Source organism: Leptodactylus fuscus, chromosome 9 (genome assembly GCF_031893055.1).
Source record: "Leptodactylus fuscus isolate aLepFus1 chromosome 9, aLepFus1.hap2, whole genome shotgun sequence".
NCBI lineage: Eukaryota > Metazoa > Chordata > Amphibia > Anura > Leptodactylidae > Leptodactylus > Leptodactylus fuscus.
In genome coordinates, this window is record NC_134273.1 from 84998680 (window position 1) to 85017211 (window position 18532).

The 18532-nt window shown below is 43.8% G+C and overlaps 1 protein-coding gene across 2 annotated transcripts; it reads right to left on the reverse strand.

The window, feature by feature from the left end:
* Positions 1-669: 669 nt before the first annotated feature.
* On the reverse strand, positions 670-18281 carry PODXL2 (podocalyxin like 2). 2 transcript variants are annotated; one of them, XM_075287296.1, is made up of 9 exons: positions 18210-18281; positions 17698-17909; positions 15921-16214; positions 13747-14297; positions 12816-12890; positions 3679-3835; positions 2945-3006; positions 1991-2170; positions 670-1309 (listed from the first exon to the last, which is right to left on the reverse strand). In XM_075287296.1, the coding sequence occupies exons 2-9, from the start codon at positions 17729-17731 to the stop codon at positions 1115-1117; spliced, it is 1548 nt and encodes a 515-aa protein (XP_075143397.1). In that variant the 5' UTR covers positions 17732-17909; positions 18210-18281; the 3' UTR covers positions 670-1114. The 2 variants fall into 2 exon arrangements, with proteins under 2 accessions (XP_075143397.1, XP_075143396.1); XM_075287295.1 differs by lacking the exon at positions 18210-18281 and having other exon boundaries at positions 17698-18196.
* Between the last annotated feature and the right edge of the window lie 251 nt (positions 18282-18532).

Below are 18532 nucleotides of genomic sequence, written 5' to 3' on the forward strand. Positions count from 1 at the left end.
ACTGCCCCTATGTATAATAATATACCTATAATTGGATAATAATGACCAGAGACTTTTTTATGTTTAATGTATGGAGCTCTTCTGTTTAGTGTAGTCGGTTTCTGACCATGTAGTGACTATGGATATCTACTGTGTAGTAGTAATAATGGGTGAGGGTGTGGCTATTTAGCCCTGCTCCGCCTCTTTTAGCCCTGTACCATGTATAACACAGTGTATAACTTTGTCCTGGATTGTTTCTTTAAGGTCAGTGAAGCTGTCAGATATAATGTGTTATACAATGGTCCCCTCTCGTCTTGGTATTTCTGGAATGTTGATGTATTAGAGCATAGGAGCCCTTTTAGCCAGTTTTTATTGGGGTGTGGTCAGGGGTCTTGTTCTGTAGGATCGCACTGATATTACACTTCTGTATTCATATTTGTGTGTTTCTACAGCAATATCCAAACAATACATCCACTTACTTCCTGAAACAGCGCCACTGCTATCCATAGACCATGTTTGGTATGGCATCTCAGCCCCAAAAGAGGAAAGCTGCAATACTAGACACAGCCACATGCAATATAATGGCGCTGTTCCTGAAGAAAAAGCTGAGATATTTCCTGACCATCAGCTCAAATATATTTTTATTCTTTATGTAATATTTTTTATTAATTTAATTTTATTTTTTATTGTGTCAAGCTGTAAGGATCCACATTGCATGCGGGTAGAATCGGAAAGCAGACAAGTGAAGGAGGCGATAAATTCTGGTCCTACATCACGACACGCAGAAAATAAAAATACGACAATACCCTGCTCAGCCGAGGCCGAACTGGAATGCACCGGCAGATAAGGTTTACACCAGAGAGCTGGCTTGTAATAGAATCTTTGGAAGAATAAAGTGCAATCATATCAGACGTTGTAAACTGGAGAGCGGCCGGAGGGCGATGGCGAGAAGGCGGGCACTCAACGATACCGTGTGCTAATTATACTTCTGTGCTGCTACAGGCCAACAATCCAACGTGTCAACCCATCTAGGTACAAGTACGGATTGTGAACTAAAACATTTATAACCCCACGTGCCCAATAATTAAGAAATTAAAGTTTGTCTCCGCCCACTGGGATCCGCCCATTTTGGTCTCTACAGGTGGGTGTCTTCTTCCATGGTCTCCGTCTCGTCTTTATTTGTCTTGTTGATCAATGTCTCCCAACCGTCTGCCCGGTGAGAAGTGCCGCCATTAAGGCTTGTTTTCTTTTCTTGCATTTCTGATTGGCCGTCCATAGCCACGTCCAGGGTTGGGTTATCATGGCAGCCGTTTTCTACAAAATGCAGCTCCTTATTGTAAAAGAGAACAGACAATCACTCACCTACACACTGAGATATAGTCCTGTGCTATAATACTGCTACCTACATACAAGAATATAACTACTATAATACTACCTCCTATGTACAAGAATATAACTACTATAATACTACTCCTATGTACAAGAATATAACTACTATAATACTACTCCTATGTACAAGAATATAACTACTATAATACTACCTCCTATGTACAAGACAATAACTACTATAATACTACCTCCTATGTACAAGAATATAACTACTATAATACTGATCCTATGTACAAGAATATAACTACTATAATACTACCTCCTATGTACAAGACAATAACTACTATAATACTACTCCTATGTACAAGACAATAACTACTATAATACTGCTCCTATGTACAAGAATATAACTACTATAATACTACCTCCTATGTACAAGACAATAACTACTATAATACTACCTCCTATGTACAAGACAATAACTACTATAATACTGATCCTATGTACAAGAATATAACTACTATAATACTACCTCCTATGTACAAGACAATAACTACTATAATACTGCTCCTTTGTACAAGAATATAACTACTATAATACTGCTCCTATGTACAAGAATATAACTACTATTACTGCTCCCATGTTACCAGTATGATATAAGTGCCTGCGCTCTTGCACTCACCATATTCTTCAGTTTCGGTAAGCGTCTCTGCCAGCAGATGTATATCAGTCCTGCAATGATGATCATTACACAGATAGAGCCAATAATGACCAAAACAATGAAGAGTTTGCCGTAGTCACTCCGGGGAGGGCTGGGCCGGGACTGACAGCTGACTGTGCTGGAGTAGCTTTCAATCCCAATCTGTAGTTAAGTGATGAAAGGGTTAATAGTTTAGGATTTTTCTATAATTCTCCTGATTTGATGAGTGATTTTGTGGATAATCTGTACTAGGATGTATGTGGGGGCGCTGTTTTATTGGAGTCAATGGAAAAGATTCACTTTAGGCTATGGTGGATAGCGGTACTGCAGATAGGAAAAGCTAGACTATACCTGCCTGATCAGACACATAGTTCTCGCTGATGTATAACATGTCATCCACAGTTTTATAGAATAACATAATACTCTCACTCTATTTTCTATTCACGTACATGAATGTATTCCATTAGTTACTACAACCCAATCTAATGTATTCGCCTTCATGGACTCTGCTGCCCTCTAGTGGACATTTTATTAGAACATGTGACGACTCTACATTGCTCTTTGAGGATTTGATCATTCAATATCTGATCCCAATATGAGGTCAACAGATCAGACGAATGCAGACAACATGGCGTCACAGATAGAATGGATATTAATCCATGAGATTATGGTATACAGAGCCTGCAGGATGAGATACACATGGCTGCCTTCTTCCTGCTCAGCTGCAATACCACACACAACCTGTGGACATGTGTGGTGCTGTTCTTTGAAAGAGTTCAGCCATGTTTTCCCAAGACGGATTTGTTATTGGGTGCAATATATAACCCTCCATATACAGTGAGCTCCCCCTAGTGGAGTTCCAAGTACTATAAGATACATTATAGAAGACAATCTTGTGTATATAGAGCAGGTTCATAGGTTGTATATAGCACTGACCTCTGCAAGACTCCTCTTTATATCTCCAAGTGCTGTAAAGACGTCTTTAACAGGAACCACACCTTTACAGAACAGATAATTGTGTTAGTCAGGAGGGAGTATATGACTTCATGCAATAGTTTTGCTCCAGCTTCAGATCCCTCTGCCAGCAAAGTTGCGAGTTATGGATGGGGAGCGCAGCCAAGGAAAGTGGAGGTGCCAGTGCTGGCTCCTCAGCGACTGCACAATCTGCCGCATGAGGCGACATGCTCTTCTTGCCTTGTGGCAGTTGTGTCTCTGCCCCCGACTGATACAAGTTACCTGCCCTGATATATTGTAGTAAGCGGGGCAGCAATGCTGATGTATATAACGCACAGATATGGTCTAGACTGGACGCAACTGTAACCAACCCTCAGCTATCAGAAGTTTTAGGTCTGTCCAAGTTTTCAGACTATTAACAACAATAATGGGATGTTACACTCATCGGTCACATGGCCTGTGTGCAACTCTGTGTCATTCAAGTCATTAAATTGTGCTGCAATACCAAATACAGCCACTAAACAATGTATGGCGCTGTGCTTGGTGAAGAACATGCAGCATTTATCCCAATGCTGCAGCCTCTTCAATCAGCTGATCGGTCAGGGTGCTGAGTGTCAATATTTTATGCCTGGAAACCCCCATTAATAGTAATTTCCTCCATTCTGTAGGACTATATCACCCCCCCCCCCATGTTCTTTTTATGAGATGTGACTTACGCTCCTCGTCCGTGATTGTCATTAGAAGATGGTTGTCATTCTCGTTGGGTTTGCTCAGGAAGATCACCCAATCCCTCTGAGGCGGGTCTGTTTTCCATGCTAGCGCCCCCTCCAGCAGTGACAATAGGTGCTGCCCCTTCTGCCATCGGAACTCCTCCTGTGAAGAACAATGACACGGTCAGGTGATGGCGCTATTCCTACATCAACCCTCTATTACCACTTATCAGTCCTTTCAGTCATAGTCCCTGTGAAGACCACAATGGAGATGGATCGAGAGTACCAAGAGGATATTACATGGCACCATATCACTTTAGCTCCATGAGATAGACACCTGCAGCAAATACACTAATTGTCATAAAACTCACCACACCCAGAAATTTTGGATTGCTGCAAAATGTACTGCTATATACCATACAGAGCCTGTATATACCTCCATGTCCTGCCGTATCTCATCTTGTATCCAGACTACAGGTGTAACATCTGTGGTAAATGTACTGCTATATACCATACAGAGCCTGTATATACCTCCATGTCCTGCCGTATCTCATCTTGTATCCAGACTACAGGTGTATTATCTGTGGTAAATGTACTGCTATATACCATACAGAGCCTGTATATACCTCCATGTCCTGCCGTATCTCATCTTGTATCCAGACTACAGGTGTATTATCTGTGGTAAATGTACTGCTATATACCATACAGAGCCTGTATATACCTCCATGTACTGCCGTATCTCATCTTGTATCCAGACTATACAGGTGTAACATCTGTGGTAAATGTACTGCTATATACCATACAGAGCCTGTATATACCTCCATGTCCTGCCGTATCTCATCTTGTATCCAGACTACAGGTGTAACATCTGTAGTAAATGTACTGCTATATACCATACAGAGCCTGTATATACCTCCATGTCCTGCCGTATCTCATCTTGTATCCAGACTACAGGTGTATTATCTGTGGTAAATGTACTGCTATATACCATACAGAGCCTGTATATACCTCCATGTCCTGCTATATACCATACACAGCCTGTATATACCTCCATGTCCTGCCGTATCTCATCTTGTATCCAGACTACAGCTGTAACATCTGTGGTAAATGTACTGCTATATACTATACACAGCCTGTATATACCTCCATGTCCTGCTGTATCTCATCTTGTATCCAGACTACAGGTGTAACATCAGTGGTAAATGTACTGCTATATACCATACAGAGCCTGTATATACCTCCATGTCCTCCCGTATCTCATCTTGTATCCAGACTACAGGTGTAACATCTGTGGTAAATGTACTGCTATATACCATACAGAGCCTGTATATACCTCCATGTCCTGCCGTATCTCATCTTGTATCCAGACTACAGGTGTAACATCTGTGGTAAATGTACTGCTATATACCATACAGATCCTGTATATACCTCCATGTTCTGCCGTATCTCATCTTGTATCCAGACTACAGGTTTATTATCTGTGGTAAATGTACTGCTATATACCATACAGAGCCTGTATATACCTCCATGTCCTGCCGTATCTCATCTTGTATCCAGACTACAGGTGTAACATCTGTAGTAAATGTACTGCTATATACCATACAGAGCCTGTATATACCTCCATGTCCTGCCGTATCTCATCTTGTATCCAGACTACAGGTGTATTATCTGTGGTAAATGTACTGCTATATACCATACAGAGCCTGTATATACCTCCATGTCCTGCTATATACCATACACAGCCTGTATATACCTCCATGTCCTGCCGTATCTCATCTTGTATCCAGACTACAGCTGTAACATCTGTGGTAAATGTACTGCTATATACTATACACAGCCTGTATATACCTCCATGTCCTGCTGTATCTCATCTTGTATCCAGACTACAGGTGTAACATCAGTGGTAAATGTACTGCTATATACCATACAGAGCCTGTATATACCTCCATGTCCTGCCGTATCTCATCTTGTATCCAGACTACAGGTGTATTATCAGTGGTAAATGTACTGCTATATACCATACAGAGCCTGTATATACCTCCATGTCCTGCCGTATCTCATCTTGTATCCAGGCTACAGGTGTAACATCTGTGGTAAATGTACTGCTATATACCATACAGATCCTGTATATACCCCCATGTCCTGCCGTATCTCATCTTGTATCCAGACTACAGGTGTATTATCTGTGGTAAATGTACTGCTATATACCATACAGAGCCTGTATATACCTCCATGTCCTGCCGTATCTCATCTTGTATCCAGACTACAGCTGTAACATCTGTGGTAAATGTACTGCTATATACCATACAGAGCCTGTATATACCTCCATGTCCTCCCGTATCTCATCTTGTATCCAGACTATACAGGTGTAACATCTGTGGTAAATGTACTGCTATATACCATACAGAGCCTGTATATACCTCCATGTCCTGCCGTATCTCATCTTGTATCCAGGCTACAGGTGTAACATCTGTGGTAAATGTACTGCTATATACCATACAGAGCCTGTATATACCTCCATGTCCTGCCGTATCTCATCTTGTATCCAGTCTACAGGTGTAACATCAGTGGTAAATGTACTGCTATATACCATACAGAGCCTGTATATACTTCCATGTCCTGCTGTATCTCATCTTGTATCCAGGCTACAGCTGTAACATCTGTGGTAAATGTACTGCTATATACCATACAGAGCCTGTATATACCTCCATGTCCTGCCGTATCTCATCTTGTATCCAGACTACAGGTGTATTATCTGTGGTAAATGTACTGCTATATACCATACAGAGCCTGTATATACCTCCATGTCCTGCTGTATCTCATCTTGTATCCAGACTACAGGTGTAACATCAGTGGTAAATGTACTGCTATATACCATACAGATACTGTATATACCTCCATGTCCTGCCGTATCTCATCTTGTATCCAGACTACAGGTGTATTATCTGTGGTAAATGTACTGCTATATACCATACAGAGCCTGTATATACCTCCATGTCCTGCCGTATCTCATCTTGTATCCAGACTACAGGTGTATTATCTGTGGTAAATGTACTGCTATATACCATACACAGCCTGTATATACCTCCATGTCTTGCTGTATCTCATCTTGTATCCAGACTACAGCTGTAACATCTGAGGTAAATGTACTGCTATATACCATACAGAGCCTGTATATACCTCCATGTCCTCCCGTATCTCATCTTGTATCCAGACTATACAGGTGTAACATCTGTGGTAAATGTACTGCTATATACCATACACAGCCTGTATATACCTCCATGTCCTGCCGTATCTCATCTTGTATCCAGACTACAGGTGTAACATCTGTAGTAAATGTACTGCTATATACCATACAGATCCTGTATATACCTCCATGTCCTGCCGTCTCTCATCTTGTATCCAGACTACAGGTGTAACATCTGTGGTAAATGTACTGCTATATACCATACAGAGCCTGTATATACCTCCATGTCCTGCCGTATCTCATCTTGTATCCAGACTACAGGTGTAACATCTGTGGTAAATGTACTGCTATATACCATACAGAGCCTGTATATACCTCCATGTCCTGCCGTATCTCATCCTGTATCCAGACTACAGGTGTAACATTTGTGGTAAATGTACTGCTATATACTATACACAGCCTGTATATACCCCCATGTCCTGCCGTATCTCATCTTGTATCCAGACTACAGGTGTAACATCTGTGGTAAATGTACTGCTATATACCATACAGAGCCTGTATATACCTCCATGTCCTGCCGTATCTCATCTTGTATCCAGACTACAAGTGTAACATCTGTGGTAAATGTACTGCTATATACCATACACAGCCTGTATATACCTCCATGTCCTGCCGTATCTCATCTTGTATCCAGACTACAGGTGTAACATCTGTGGTAAATGTACTGCTATATACCATACAGAGCCTGTATATACCTCCATGTCCTGCCGTATCTCATCTTGTATCCAGACTACAGGTGTAACATCTGTAATAAATGTACTGCTATATACTATACACAGCCTGTATATACCTCCATGTCCTGCTGTATCTCATCTTGTATCCAGACTACAGGTGTAACATCTGTGGTAAACGTACTGCTATATACCATACAGATCCTGTATATACCTCCATGTCCTGCCGTATCTCATCTTGTATCCAGACTACAAGTGTAACATCTGTGGTAAATGTACTGCTATATACCATACACAGCCTGTATATACCTCCATGTCCTGCTGTATCTCATCTTGTATCCAGACTACAGGTGTAACATCTGTGGTAAATGTACTGCTATATACCATAGAGAGCCTGTATATACCTCCATGTCCTGCTGTATCTCATCTTGTATCCAGACTACAGGTGTATTATCTGTGGTAAATGTACTGCTATATACCATACAGATCCTGTATATACCTCCATGTCCTGCCGTATCTCATCTTGTATCCAGACTACAGGTGTAACATCTGTAGTAAATGTACTGCTATATACCATACAGAGCCTGTATATACCTCCATGTCCTGCCGTATCTCATCTTGTATCCAGACTACAGGTGTATTATCTGTGGTAATGTACTGCTATATACCATACACAGCCTGTATATACCTCCATGTCCTGCCGTATCTCATCTTGTATCCAGACTACAGGTGTAATATCTGTGGTAAATGTACTGCTATATACCATACAGAGCCTGTATATACCTCCATGTCCTGCCGTATCTCATCTTGTATCCAGACTACAGGTGTAACATCTGTGGTAAATGTACTGCTATATACCATACACAGCCTGTATATACCTCCATGTCCTGCCGTATCTCATCTTGTATCCAGACTACAGGTGTAATATCTGTGGTAAATGTACTGCTATATACCATACAGAGCCTGTATATACCTCCATGTCCTGCCGTATCTCATCTTGTATCCAGACTACAGGTGTAACATCTGTGGTAAATGTACTGCTATATACCATACACAGCCTGTATATACCTCCATGTCCTGCCGTATCTCATCTTGTATCCAGACTACAGGTGTAACATCAGTGGTAAATGTACTGCTATATACCATACACAGCCTGTATATACCTCCATGTCCTGCCGTATCTCATCTTGTATCCAGACTACAGGTGTAACATCTGTGGTAAATGTACTGCTATATACCATACAGAGCCTGTATATACCTCCATGTCCTGCCGTATCTCATCTTGTATCCAGACTACAGGTGTAACATCTGTGGTAAATGTACTGCTATATACCATACAGATACTGTATATACCTCCATGTCCTGCCGTATCTCATCTTGTATCCAGACTACAGGTGTAACATCTGTGGTAAATGTACTGCTATATACCATACACAGCCTGTATATACCTCCATGTCCTGCCGTATCTCATCTTGTATCCAGACTACAGGTGTAACATCTGTGGTAAATGTACTGCTATATACCATACAGAGCCTGTATATACCTCCATGTCCTGCTGTATCTCATCTTGTATCCAGACTACAGGTGTAACATCTGTGGTAAATGTACTGCTATATACCATACAGAGCCTGTATATACCTCCATGTCCTGCTGTATCTCATCTTGTATCCAGACTACAGGTGTAACATCTGTGGTAAATGTACTGCTATATACCATACACAGCCTGTATATACCTCCATGTCCTGCCGTATCTCATCTTGTATCCAGACTACAGGTGTAACATCTGTGGTAAATGTACTGCTATATACCATACAGAGCCTGTATATACCTCCATGTCCTGCTGTATCTCATCTTGTATCCAGACTACAGGTGTAACATCTGTGGTAAATGTACTGCTATATACCATACAGAGCCTGTATATACCTCCATGTCCTGCTGTATCTCATCTTGTATCCAGACTACAGGTGTATTATCTATGGTAAATGTACTGCTATATACCATACAGATTCTGTATATACCTCCATGTCCTGCCGTATCTCATCTTGTATCCAGACTACAGGTGTAACATCTGTGGTAAATGTACTGCTATATACCATACACAGCCTGTATATACCTCCATGTCCTGCTGTATCTCATCTTGTATCCAGACTACAGGTGTAACATCAGTGGTAAATGTACTGCTATATACCATACAGAGCCTGTATATACCTCCATGTCCTGCTGTATCTCATCTTGTATCCAGACTACAGGTGTAACATCTGTGGTAAATGTACTGCTATATACTATACACAGCCTGTATATACCTCCATGTCCTGCCGTATCTCATCTTGTATCCAGACTACAGGTGTAACATCTGTGGTAAATGTACTGCTATATACCATACAGATCCTGTATATACCTCCATGTCCTGCCGTATCTCATCTTGTATCCAGACTACAGGTGTATTATCAGTGGTAAATGTACTGCTATATACCATACAGAGCCTGTATATACCTCCATGTCCTGCCGTATCTCATCTTGTATCCAGACTACAGGTGTAACATCTGTGGTAAATGTACTGCTATATACCATACAGAGCCTGTATATACCTCCATGTCCTGCTGTATCTCATCTTGTATCCAGACTACAGGTGTATTATCTGTGGTAAATGTACTGCTATATACCATACAGATCCTGTATATACCTCCATGTCCTGCCGTATCTCATCTTGTATCCAGACTACAGGTGTATTATCTGTGGTAAATGTACTGCTATATACCATGCAGAGCCTGTATATACCTCCATGTCCTGCCGTATCTCATCTTGTATCCAGACTACAGGTGTATTATCTGTGGTAAATGTACTGCTATATACCATACACAGCCTGTATATACCTCCATGTCCTGCCGTATCTCATCTTGTATCCAGGCTACAGCTGTAACATCTGTGGTAAATGTACTGCTATATACCATACAGAGCCTGTATATACCTCCATGTCCTGCCGTATCTCATCTTGTATCCAGACTACAGGTGTAACATCTGTGGTAAATGTACTGCTATATACCATACAGAGCCTGTATATACCTCCATGTCCTGCCGTATCTCATCTTGTATCCAGACTACAGGTGTATTATCTGTGGTAATGTACTGCTATATACCATACACAGCCTGTATATACCTCCATGTCCTGCCGTATCTCATCTTGTATCCAGACTACAGGTGTATTATCTGTGGTAAATGTACTGCTATATACCATACACAGCCTGTATATACCTCCATGTCCTGCCGTATCTCATCTTGTATCCAGACTACAGGTGTATTATCTGTGGTAATGTACTGCTATATACCATACAGAGCCTGTATATACCTCCATGTCCTGCCGTATCTCATCTTGTATCCAGACTACAAGTGTAACATCTGTGGTAAATGTACTGCTATATACCATACACAGCCTGTATATACCTCCATGTCCTGCTATATACCATACACAGTCTGTATATACCTCCATGTCCTGCTATATACCATACACAGCCTGTATATACCTCCATGTCCTGCTGTATCTCATCTTGTATCCAGACTACAGGTGTAACATCTGTGGTAAATGTACTGCTATATACCATACAGAGCCTGTATATACCTCCATGTCCTGGTGTATCTCATCTTGTATCCAGACTACAGGTGTATTATCTGTGGTAATGTACTGCTATATACCATACACAGCCTGTATATACCTCCATGTCCTGCCGTATCTCATCTTGTATCCAGACTACAGGTGTATTATCTGTGGTAATGTACTGCTATATACCATACAGAGCCTGTATATACCTCCATGTCCTGCCGTATCTCATCTTGTATCCAGACTACAGGTGTAACATCTGTGGTAAATGTACTGCTATATACCATACACAGCCTGTATATACCTCCATGTCCTGCTATATACCATACAGAGCCTGTATATACCTCCATGTCCTGCTATATACCATACACAGCCTGTATATACCTCCATGTCCTGCCGTATCTCATCTTGTAGTTTTTATTTGTACGTGAAGCTCAGACAAGTGGATAATGAAATTCTCCTAAATATTTCGGTACTTTGTGACACTGCCGGCGCTCGGCGATCACTAATGAGGCCCGGCCATGGCCAGAATTCCCATACGCACATGCAGCAAGGCTTGGCAGTAATGAAAGGGTCAATGCCTTATGGAAAGGTCACCGCGCGCTTCCACATTCCTCCTCCTGCTGCTGCGCAGGCCGTCTAATCCCCGCTGCTGTTGCCATCGTAACATGGAAACCCTGGAGATGGTTAATAAAGACAGTCGACAGTTGTCATGGAGACTGCTAAATCTCAGGGCAGGCTCCGGCCTGCGCGCTCAACAATACAATTTGGAGGCAGAAAATCCCGTCCTTGGCAGCCGCGGAGGCAAAAAGAGATCACTGGATGTGTTTGTGCCTCAGTGACTTATTTCATCTACGTGGTTCAGCCGTATAGCGCCCCCCATTGGACAGATGACATTTCAGCAGGTAGTAGGGAGTATCTGCTCCAGGATTGCGTCTTGTCCTATCCCTACCTCCTTTGTTTTCTTCCAATGTCGGCCATTTTGGCCACTAGGAAGTTATTCTTTGGGGCATCGATAAAATGAATTTATTGCAAAAATTTGACAATTCTCCCAAAAAAGGGGTGACCTGCTGGGGTCCAGGGCGAGCAGGAAAACCTGCCATTTGGCCAGGGAAACAGTCCCCGTGGTTTGGGTACATTATAGGCCGGTCACGGGTGCGTGGTCAGCAAATTTAGCGTCCAGGTCACAAGACAGGTGCGGTTACGACTACAGTTCATTCGTATAGGTTTGAATACCTCGCTCCCATAGGAATGAATGGACAGCAAGGGGTTAAGCGCGGGCCACCTGCACCGTCCGCTTCCATTCATTCCTATGGAGCGAGGTATTCGAATACCATTCGCTCATCTCTAGTTACGACCCAAGGGGTGTAGCGTCCCGCGGCAAATATTTGCTGCCCGTGCTGTCCCCCAGGATAAGGTTGCGCAGTTGTTGGCGGTATGAACTATACTACCTACATCAGACGGGTAAGAATGGCTGCACTTAGTGCCATACAGTTTACTGCAGTCGGGGAGACACCATTACCCTGTTCATTGATTTTGGGCCTACCATGAAGGACCCTCCAGAACCCCCTCTGCGTCTCTGCCCAGAAATAACAGCCTCCTGATAACATCACATCATACAAGGACTTACACAGTCAATGTCATCCGACATGTTCAGTATAACATAGTTTTTTCCGGCCAAGTTAATCCAGTCCTTGCAGATGACCTGTGAGAAAAACATTGGACACGTCAGAAATGCTGGAGAAGATTTAGGTACATAATAGGGCCCTTACATGTACCTCTAGGGCCCTTACATGTACCTCTAGGGCCCTTACATCTACCTCTAGAGCCCTGACATGTACCTCTAGGGCCCTTACATGTACCTCTAGGGCCCTTACATGTACCTCTAGGGCCCTTACATCTACCTCTAGGGCCCTTACATGTACCTCTAGGGCCCTTACATCTACCTCTAGAGCCCTGACATGTACCTCTAGGGCCCTTACATGTACCTCTAGGGCCCTTACATGTACCTCTAGGGCCCTTACATCTACCTCTAGGGCCCTTACATGTACCTCTAGGGCCCTTACATGTACCTCTAGGGCCCTTACATCTACCTCTAGAGCCCTGACATGTACCTCTAGGGCCCTTACATGTACCTCTAGGGCCCTTACATGTACCTCTAGGGCCCTTACATGTACCTCTAGGGCCCTTACATGTACCTCTAGGGCCCTTACATGTACCTCTAGGGCCCTTACATGTACCTCTAGGGCCCTTACATGTACCTCTAGGGCCCTTACACGTACCTCTAGGGCCCTTACATGTACCTCTAGGGCCCTTACTTGTACCTCTAGGGCCCACACACACACCACTATGTTACCCCATCTGATTATCACTGCAAACACAGAGCTATAGTCCTGCAAAGAACTCTACTGATGGACCCTATGGATCCTCTTGACTGGGCCACGTGGACCTGAGATCTCTAGTAGATCTTCTCTTGGGTCTTCTCTATGATCTTCTCAGCACTCACTGCACCCCCCCCCCCCCCCACACTGCACGGGTGCACCCGTATTTGTTGGTCATACCTGATGTGATGCCATTGACACCTCACTGGGGACCACGGCCTTGGTTGGGTATTCATCTCTTTGGGTGGAGAACTTAATCCTTCCCTCTTCACTAGCAATATGCAATGACTGGGTTGATAGACTTTCTTCTTCATGATACCCAGGTCCTGGTAAAGAATGTCCTGCAGGAAGTCCCCATGAATCAGCTGGAGGTCCGGGGCGAGAGTCTGACTCTAGGTCCTGGTTAACATGATGGTTCTTTGACCATGAATGCTTCCTGTTCTTCCTGGAGGTCTTGGTGGTTGGATGAACAGGAGAAGTGACTTCCATCTTGGAAAGTGTCCTCTCCTCAATATTTGGTAATGGTGCTATCCTATCATTTTGTGCTGTCGTCTGAACTGAATCTGTCTCTTCTGGGACATTGGTGCTTGGAGAGGTTACTTTGGAGGTCTCCTCAATATCTGTAGGCCACAATGCTGTAGATGTTTCTGCCAGTTCTTTAGGTGGAATGCTGCTGCTATCTGGAGTCTCTTCTTGGTTGGTATCATAGGAACTTGTGGTATCTGGTCCATCTGAAAAAGATACATAAATGTTATTGTATCTATAAGATCCTCATCTCAGTATTCTATAGTAACATCCTATAAGGGTGCATTCACACGGAGTACCGTGCCGCATGACCTGGCACGTGTATGCCGTGTGAAATTTTGAGCGCCGTATACGCTCCCATTGATTTCAATGGGAGTTAGTCTCGTATACGCCGCGTTATTTTGCGGCCGTGATTTTGCGGCCGCAAAATCACAGCCGCAAAATAACGCGGCGTATACAATCCAGGCACCCATTGAAATCAATGGGAGCGTATACAGCCCACAAAGTCTCACACGCCGTATACGTGCCACATCACGCGGCACGTTACTCTGTGTGAACTCCCCCTAACACAGGAATCAGTATAAGTAATAGATGGTGACTGTACCAGCAGAATAGTGAGCGCAGCTCTGGAGTATAATACAGGATAAGTAATGTAATGTATGTACACAGTGACCGTACCAGCAGAATAGTGAGCGCAGCTCTGGAGTATAATACAGGATAAGTAATGTAATGTATGTACACAGTGACTGTACCAGCAGAATAGTGAGCGCAGCTCTGGAGTATAATACAGGATAAGTAATGTAATGTATGTACACAGTGACTGCACCAGCAGAATAGTGAGCGCAGCTCTGGAGTATAATACAGGATAGGTAATGTAATGTATATACACAGTGACTGCACCAGCAGAATAGTGAGCGCAGCTCTGGAGTATAATACAGGATAAGTAATGTATGTATGTACACAGTGACTGTACCAGCAGAATAGTGAGCGCAGCTCTGGAGTATAATACAGGATAAGTAATGTAATGTATGTACACAGTGACTGCACCAGCAGAATAGTGAGCGCAGCTCTGGAGTATAATACAGGATAAGTAATGTAATGTATATACACAGTGACTGCACCAGCAGAATTGTGAGCGCAGCTCTGGAGTATAATACAGGATAAGTAATGTAATGTATGTACACAGTGACTGACCAGCAGAATAGAGAGCGCAGCTCTGGAGTATAATACAGGATAAGTAATGTAATGTATGTACACAGTGACTGCACCAGCAGAATTGTGAGCGCAGCTCTTGAGTACAATTCGGGATAAGTCAGGGGTGTAAGTACTGGGTTAGCAGCAGTAGCCGCTGCCACAGGACCCTGGACATTAGGGGGTGTGGCGGGCCCCTGATGTTATATATATATTTTTTTAATAGGCCGGTACTTGCTTGCTCTCCTGCGCTCCGAAAGGCTTCAGGCCTATTTGGTGTCATCCCAGATGTCACATGGGCTGGGCCTGCATCATTATGTGTTTCAACACAAGCCCAGCTCAAGTAACATCTGGTCCATCATTGAAGATGGCCAACATCAGCGGGGAGTGCGCCGGAGCCCAGGAGAAGTAAGTAACAGTGCTTTTTATGTTTCTCTCCTCCCTTGGTTCTCCAATAATTATACTCTGTGGGTAAGGGCCAATGTAAAATGTTTGCCTTGGGGCCCCACCATTCCTAGTTACAACACTGGGCTAAGTAATGTACATGTGTTTTCGTCTGACTTTTCTAACATGACACATGATACGGTTCACAATCAGAATACAATACACCAAGCAATATATGATGGTAGCGCCTCCACCTGTCTGAGCTCGGCTGTTGTCTTCGCTGCTGCCATTCGATTTCTTCGCTTCATCATCCCAGAAATATTTTGGTGACTGATAGATGGAGATTTCTTCTGTCTCCTGGCTGGAGGAGCCGGAGCCCTGAGGTGTATTTAGGAGGATGTGCTGAAAGTCTGGGTAGCTGTCGCTGCCGCGCTCGCCGGAGTCCGCGCTCTCTAGATTGGACAGTGATGAGACGTCCAGCAGAGATGTGGAGGACAGGCCTTCTGTATGGGGGTCCTCACAGGTGACCAGGAGGAAGCAGGACAACCCTGTGGAGAAACACCACGCTGGTCATACACACCCGAATGCAACTTTACTACACAATAGTCTAAGAATAAATGCAGAAATTTGCAAACTACAACTCCCAGCATGCTCTGACAGCCCGCAGCCTATAGCAGACGCATGCATTACTATCCTATTGTCAGCCTGAAATGTGTCTTATGGATTCCCCTACTTCTCTTTCATCTTATTTTCCTACTTTAAGGTATCCAAGACAGGACCTGATACTTTGTGTAAAGAGGAAAATGGAAATGAATACTGCCATAATACAGCCCCTGGTAGCAGAAATAAATACTGCCCACCTAGTGCACATAGAACATTATATAGAGTTTACATAATAGTGCCATACATGCCCACAGAATGCTATATAAAACATAAATACCACCATACAGTGCCCACATAATGTATAAATAATACAACCATATAGTGTCAACATAATAAAAGATAGTGTTAGTATAATAGTTGTATACAGTGACGATATAATGCTATGTAGTGTATAAATAATACCACTATATAGTGCTTAAATAATAGCTCCATGAAGTACCCACATAATGCTATGTAGTGCATGAATAATACTACTATATGGTGCATGTATATTAATGCCATACAATGCCCTTATAACGCTATATAGTGCATAAATAATACCAGCATATAGTGATTCCATAAAAGCACCGCACACTGACCACATAATGTAGTGCGTATATAATACTACCATATGGTGCCTACATATTGCTCGGATAATACCGCCTTACAGTACTATATTGTGCACTTTTCACTGTGACATAACTCCATATATTTATAAGTTCAGACCACGGTGAGGTCACGTGCTGGCGGCCCTATGGGTATTGCCCCCTCTGCCCATGCCATGACCCAGTTCTAATGGCGGCCGTAGGGACTCATTGGTTATAGACACCCTGTCTGAGTCCCGGACAGCACTTCTTCTCGATTACAGGAGCGGTGTTACACCCCCTACTGGGAGACAGCGTGCAAGTGTCACGCACCAACATGACTAAATTAATTATGTGATCCTCAAGGGCCTGTTTAGCATGATGAATGTCTCGCAGCCGCCGCAGATTCCTAATCTCATTACACAAAACAGAACGGCTGAGACTCCAACAGAAGGACGAGTGCCAAATGTCATCTCCCTAATAAAGCAGACGCACTCTTCTGCCAGATCAGCCAACGTCTCGACCCAAGAGCTTGCAACCTAACCAGAGCGCACAAAGGGGCCGGACCTGGGGATAGGAAAAACTCTGCAAAAATAAAAATCCACCCCTGACCAATGGTTTGGGATGCAGGGCTGGCAGGCAGGCCTCCTCTGGACCGTACCCAAGGTGCCATTGTGAGATGTGCCCTCCCTTTGCTGCATGAATTTTTAACATAGTGTGCACAGTGTCAGACACTGCGACACAATACCCCCGTGCCATGCAAATAGCAGACTGCAGAAGGAAGCAGAGACAGAGCAGATCTTACCCAAGCAGAGGTGCCAGGCTCGCAGCATCTTCATGTCAGTATGCGATGTACACCCTTGGAGCAGAGGACATCCCTAGAGCCCAGCAACGGATGAAGGGCACCAAAATGCCAGCTTGCTTCTTTTTCTCTCTCTCTCTCTCTGCAGGGTGATGGAGGAAATCTACAGGTGTCTGGGAAGGACTGCCCTCTTCAAAGACTCACGCTGCAAATTCCTGTCGGGAAAGAATCCTCAAAATGAGCCGGGCATCGGATAGTGGTGGCATTTACTATAATGGGCAGCGGGCAGGGGGGCATTAGTGTGGGGGTCAGGTACTAGCAGGTATCAGCAGGAGGGTGGGCAGAGATCTCCTCTGGGATGATATAGGATTCAGTATAAGGATCCAGGGGCAGGCAGTAGGGGCATAGCCTAATCCGTGGCCGAGCCCAGGGGTCTGAGAGGTCGGCCAGTGCCGGATACATCACCCTGTATCTCCCTGATACATAGTATCCTGAACAGATAGATATCCACTCACCTCCTCCCTGCAGGGCTGGCGCAGTGTCTGTCTGCAGATCTCCTCTCGCCCTCATGGTCCTACTGCCCGCATCTGCTCACAGCTCCTCCTACCTCAGCCCAGGGCACGACAACAGTCTGTGATGTCAGAGGAGGGGGATCACCATCATAATACTCGTCTGCAGGGCCTTCATGTCACAGCAGAGTCCACCTACACATCACTATATGGTGTATATAGGGGGGAGTCAGGACATATAATAGTGCATGATATCATTGTCACAATAGCTTACTGCTGTGATGTCATAGCTGATCTGACCATAACCTCATAGTGATGTCATAGCAGCC